The 6,070-nt window shown below is 43.1% G+C and overlaps 1 protein-coding gene across 2 annotated transcripts in view; it reads right to left on the bottom strand.

Annotated features, from left to right (window-relative positions):
• Positions 1-512: 512 nt before the first annotated feature.
• The window catches only part of prdm6 (PR domain containing 6), a 104,241-nt gene continuing 98,683 nt past the window's right edge, over positions 513-6,070 (bottom strand). Inside the window, exon 9 of one of the 2 annotated variants that reach the window (XM_015029957.1) lies at positions 513-2,179. In XM_015029957.1, the coding sequence (XP_014885443.1) occupies positions 2,065-2,179 (115 nt within the window). In that variant the 3' untranslated portion in view covers positions 513-2,064. The remainder of the gene's footprint in view (positions 2,180-6,070) is intronic. The other variant, XM_015029958.1, reaches the window with a different exon arrangement.

The raw sequence follows: 6,070 nt of genomic DNA, 5'->3' as shown, positions 1-6,070 counted from the left end.
TGAACAAGATAAAACAAATAATTATCATTTGTAAATGTAAAATATAATTATAAATATTTCTGTTTTCTTACAAACCTCCAGACTTTAATCCTTAAAACTGGCATTAAAGAGTTAAATTCAAGGTTTTTATAGTTTTTTTTTTAAATAAATGTACAGATGGTGTTCATTTTATCGATAATTTTATTATAAGCTTTAAAACATTTTTGTGTCCAAGTTACATCTTCATTGGAACAGAAATAAAAATGTAAACATTAAACTAAATAAATGCCTCACTGCTTTCTGTGTTTTCAAATAAATAAACGTTGATAAATTTTTCATTTTCAGGGTAAAAATGGCAAAAAATTTAAACTTAAAATATATAACATATCACTTGTAATCTAGAAAACAGCTTTTTTGCATCTAAGAGACTCGAATGAAAATATTTTAAATGGAAATTATAATAAAACAGTTTGGTGGAATTAGTTTGTCATCTTTTTAATTTCTGTTTTTAACATTTATGAAACTGGGAAATTTCAACATAAACATTTTATTCTTGCTTTTTTCTGTGGATCTGGTCATTTAGGCTCAGAAACTCTTTATGGTGAAAATGTAAAAATAAAACAGAAGGAAAAAATCAGAAAGTTGCAGATCAGAATCAAAAGGATGTCAGTTTTATTTCCAGCGGATCAAAGTCATTTTGATTTATGTTTGTTAAAAAACAAAACCAGAAGAGAGAAACTCATGCAGAGATCCGACCAACGGCAGGAAGCAGAACCTGAACTCAGCCTGGATCTTTGGTTCGTATTAAACATGGAAAGTTTTAGAAATCACAGATCAAACTGACTTCAGATCCTCTGGATCCAAACAGGAAGTGGATCCAAACAGGAAGTGGATCTGATGCATCATATAAAACCTGTACACATCCAGCATCGGCTCAGTCTGCGCCGTGAAAACAGAGATGCTTCACTCAGGAGGGAGGAGTTCCTCAGGACTCAGAGTCCGGATTTAAATCAGCCGGGTTCTGAAGAGGGAACCGCTCCAGTGGGCGGATCCAGTAGAATCAACATTTTAATAAAACGCTGAGTTGTCTCCCTCATTTCAGTCTTTTATTCTGAAATGCCCAGAACCTGTCAGTGACGTTGATGACGAGTCGCCATGTCGTCAAATCAAAGTGTTTTATTATTAAAGTGAAACATGTCGCCAGCTCCCCTCCTCAGTGAAACATCCCTCTGTGCTGATTTTCGGTGTTTCTTTGGATCGGAGCCGATTTAAAGCTTTTTAACTCTCAGGCACGACGACTGTTTTAATACAAACCGGATCTTCATCATTATTTACACGTCTGAGGCTTCGGTGCATCAAATAAACTCTTTGAGAGAAGAAGGAAGGAGAGTTTAAAACATTCAGAGTCGAGTTTCCTTCAAAGATTTAGAAAACAGGAAACAGGAAGTAGAAACGTCTGAATGTGAAGATGATTGAAGTCATGCTTCATATTAACTCTGGGATCATTTCTATAAGAAATCCCTCTGTACATCTATCAACATTACAGCTGCAAATATTAACTTAACGTTCCAAAATAAAAAGTGCTTGCAGCACGATATGAGCCGGAAGATAAATAGAATATGTTTTTCTCTTTCTGGTTCTGCAGTCGCTGCTGTGGGTTTGGGCCGTAAACGGGTCGGTGAGCCTCTCTGTCCGTCACCTGGAGGTGAAGCTGCAGGAAGACAATCAGTCGCTTTGTTTGGCTTTTCAGAAGGTTTTCTTTGGAACAAAGCATGGTGGTTTTCCCAGACGTCTCCAGTAAATATCCGTGTCCAGAACGCTCCGACGCTCCGATCTTTGGTTTGGTGGTTTTCACTCCGTTTCTCTGAACCCGGATCTGTTTCTGCACGAGTCCGGCAGCAGAACCAGAGCAGAGGATCGGCTGATTTCTGCCGCGATTTTAGATTTCTGTAAACAGGATGAACGTCGGTGGAGTCCGGGAACGCCGCGGCGGGAAGAGAGGAGGGCAGACGTCTGGACGGGTCAGACTCTGAGGTGTGGACGGATGGATGGACGGTGAGGCGGCGGCCAGCCGGAGGTCAGAGGTTAATCCACCTCGATGGACTCGCTGCTCTCGTTGACCGGTTTGCACTCGTTGGGGAGTCGCTGGTGGCGGCTGAGCTGCGTCGCCTGCGTGAAGCTGCGGTCGCAGCGCTCACACCTGATGGACAAACCGACACAAAGAGGAACGACAGCAAAACTTTAACTCTCAAACTTCTTATTAAATCAGATTTTAAATTGGAAACAGCAATAATAATCACTGATGTAAAACTAAACAAGCTAATAAAATCATTTAGAAGAGCAGAAATAAAACATTCAGCTTTGATTAATTAATCAGCATTAATGACTCTGCTGATCCAGACTCACTTTGGACCAATCAGAGCCTCTTTATGCTTCCAGGTCAGAATAAAAAAACTGGCCAGAAAAAATGAACAGAAAAACATTTAAAAATAAATCTGACAAAGTCTGAAGGAAAATGTTAAAAATACGTCCAGAAAGTCTGGAAACGACTGATAAACAGAACCGGATTATTGGTTGTCATGTAAACAGAGATAAAGCTGCAATGAATATAATCAACTCAATTTAAAATACTTTATTTATCTAAAGAAAAATTAAAAGTAACTCATTTCATCCAAACATTATCAGAGAGTCGCTGTGGATGGAAGAATCTCCTGTAGCAGTCTGTATCGCAACAAATCGTGAGAAGCCTCTGACTGACGGCTGTTAGCATGCTAACAGCTGGATAGACGACCAAGCGCTGCTGATCTCCTCCTTATGGTCTGTTTGGCCGCACGGTTAGAGATGTTGGGAACCGATGGATAAAGAAACGGGTTGAACTTCGCCAGCATCCAGAACCAAAAGTGATTCAACTCAAAAGATCAAAACATCATGAACAAAACGATCAAATGACAACCAACAGAGCTGCTGCTGCCATTTTGTATGAGATGTCATGAAAACATCTCTAATGTTCACATGATGTCTGAGAGCCATAACTGCTGCTAGCTTAATCCACCTTATAAAGACATATTCTTCTGAATCTCAGAGCAGCAGATGCTAACACCGGACACTAAAGACATTACCCCAAAGGTTAAAGGTCACAGAGTGATGGAAGAACAGATGAGAAAGAGAAGACAGGCAGATGTCACACCTGATGTCGTCATCACAGGATTTCCTAGGATCCTGCAGCCGAGCAAAATCTGAAACCTGCAAAAATCTGAAAATGTGAAGCTTTGACTGGAAGTAAAAGGTTAAAACATTAAGAAGTTTGTTTATAAGGAGGGTCTGCTAAACTGCAGATATACAACCTTTAGTTTTGCTAACACATGCAAACACACACCAACACACACACACACACACACACACACACACACCTCCAGGTTAACTCTAATGTCCAGCGACAGAACAAAGTGTGTGTGAGGCCCAGCAGAGCAGCAACTGTAATTGTTGCCCTGATCTTCGCAACCTGACCGACAAATTACACTCACACTCCACCTGTCAATAATCTATCTAGTGGGCCGTGGAGGGCATTCCCGTCTCACACACTTTAACACACTCTGACACACACACACACACACTTGCAGATAAATCCCGGCCTGATAAGGCAGCATCACTGTCACTTCCAATAGCAGCAGAGAAGAGAAGGAGCTTTTAGTCTGAGCTGGAGGGGCGGCGGGAGCATTTAAATGGATATCAAGGTGTGTGTGTGTGTGTGTGTGTGTGTGTGTGTGTGTGTGTGTGTGTGTGTGTAGGTTCAAAGAGAACGCTGAGCAGAAATATTGGACCTAACGGGGCAGAAACAGGACTAACATGCTGTTAGATGGACAGGAGGAAGAGGAGGAGGAGGTGATGAAGAGCAGAGCTCAGCTTCAGGGACAATCCTCCAAAAATCCTCAAATGTTTGATTCATGTGTTTCAGTCCGAGTTACTGCTTAGAAACATCCAACCGTCCGTCCGTCTGTCCACCAGGAGGCCTGCAGTGAGTTCACACCAGCAAATCGCTCTGCAGACTAAAACTGGACTTTATTTTCTTCGTTTGTTGCAGTTTCCCTTCACATTGGGTTTTTTCAAACGGACTATGACAAAGCCAGGTGGGTGACAATCTTTGCTCCCATTGGACAGGAATGATGTGGGCGAGTCCAAACACAGAACCATGGAGGAACAAACATGGAGGAACAAACATGGAGGAACAAACATGGAGGAACCAAACATGGAGGAACAAACATGGAGGAACAAACATGGAGGTCCTGCTTGAACACTGAAGGCTCACATGCTGCTCAGCTACGGTGGCCTGTGAAGTCCAGAAAGATGCTGATTTCATGTAGTTGGTTCAGATTGAGGCTCGTCTGTATTCACACCAGAACCGGACCGAGACCAGCTCAGAAATGGTTCTGGATGCGGTACTTTGAGTGGAGAAAAGGTCCAGACTGTGGACCACGGCTGGGCTGTCCTGGTCCTGGAGGGCCGAGTCCTGCAGCTCTTAGACGTCTCCCTGGTCCAACACACCTGGATCCAACAGCTGAATCTCCTCCTCAGTGCAGTCAGGTTCTGCTAACGACCTCATATTTGACTCAGGTGTGTTGAAGTAGAGACACATCTAAAAGTGGCAGGAGGCCTCCAGGCCTGGAGCTGCCCACTGCTGCTCTGGACCAAACGGGTGAACAAACCGTCAAGGATCGAGGTTTTCACTTCAGCTGTTTTCAGACATATTTCATAATAATCAGTTCATCTGTTTATCACTTTCTCTGCCTGACAGGTTAAACTTCTGGACCGAGGTTCTTCTGGACCGAGGTTCTTCTGGACCGAGGTTCTTCTGGACCGAGGTTCTGTGCAGGACGTATCGACTACAGAGAATATTGTGTTGATGGCTATAAACAGCTGAACTGGTTAAATAAAGTAGAACTGAGAGTTTAAACACACCTGGTTCTGATCTCTAATCATTTCTACCTTCGTCTCTAACTGAACTCGCCTTACGGTGTTTGCTGCTGCGCTTATTTGTCTGATTTTATCACCGTCTGTCGCTGCTGCTTTGATCCAGCAGGACGAACATGAAGTCGGTTCTGCAGAACAAAGCGGGTCTGAAAGCAGGCGGCTCGTCTGCAGCCCATCGACCGGCTGCTGCTGAGCAGCAGGGAAAAATAATGTTGAGAAGTTTGTCCTGACAACCTGACAGAGGAGCTTTAATCAGTTTCCCTTAAGGATCAGTGGAGTTTAAGATCTCCTCTTATCTTAATCTGCGCTGTGCAGCAGGTAGAAAATGAGACAAACCGCTTCCGATTGTGTTCATTTACAGCCTGATGGAAACTGACCGCCTGCTGGGACAGACACAGGGGAGGATGAAGCCTCTGCAGCACAGGGAGAAATTCAGCTTTTACCCACAGAATCCATAGAACTCTACCAAAACCCCACTGGTCCATTTAAATACCAATATGAATGAAAACCAGGTTATTGTTCTTGGTGTCGGTTCTGTTTCCTAACCTGGCAGCTAAGCTGCTGATTTGACTGAATCTGTTTAATGTGAGGAAATGAAACAGATGTTTAGGGACATACAACCGTTTCATTGTCTTTGATCAATGTGTTGCTTTGTGGCGTCTCAGTCTGAATAGAGCAAGTATGTTGGGATACAGACTGTAGAAATCAGCGTCTCATTTCATGTCAGTTTTTATATCTCCAGGATCTGCTGACCATCTGGACTGGAGGCTGGTTCCCTGTTCAGTCCGCTTCAGTCCAATGAGTTCTTTTGTTGATGTGTGAACGCTAATCGGACTCTGGTCCGCCTCCAAGCCTCGGTCTGGGTTCTGTTGAAGTGAACTCTGGTTCGGTTTCAATGCATATGTGAACACCAAGCGGACCAGAGACCTCTCCAAACGCAGGAAGTGGACTACAGCGCAGTGCATTCTGGGTAAATACAACCAAAACAAACAAGCTAGCTTAGCGCTAGCAGGAGTTTTTTTTTTTTTTTTTTAACCAAAGACTACAGAGAAATCCTACAGCAGCTAAAATCTGACGCCACTTCCTTTTATTTACATTTAGTGAAGAAGGAAGCTGCGCTCAG

The sequence above is a fragment of the Poecilia latipinna genome, unplaced genomic scaffold (assembly GCF_001443285.1).
Source record: "Poecilia latipinna isolate Pla-1442-1.1 unplaced genomic scaffold, P_latipinna-1.0 Scaffold168, whole genome shotgun sequence".
Taxonomy (NCBI): domain Eukaryota; kingdom Metazoa; phylum Chordata; class Actinopteri; order Cyprinodontiformes; family Poeciliidae; genus Poecilia; species Poecilia latipinna.
Note: the sequence above shows the minus strand (reverse complement) of the source record. Positions and strands in the feature narration are given on the sequence as shown.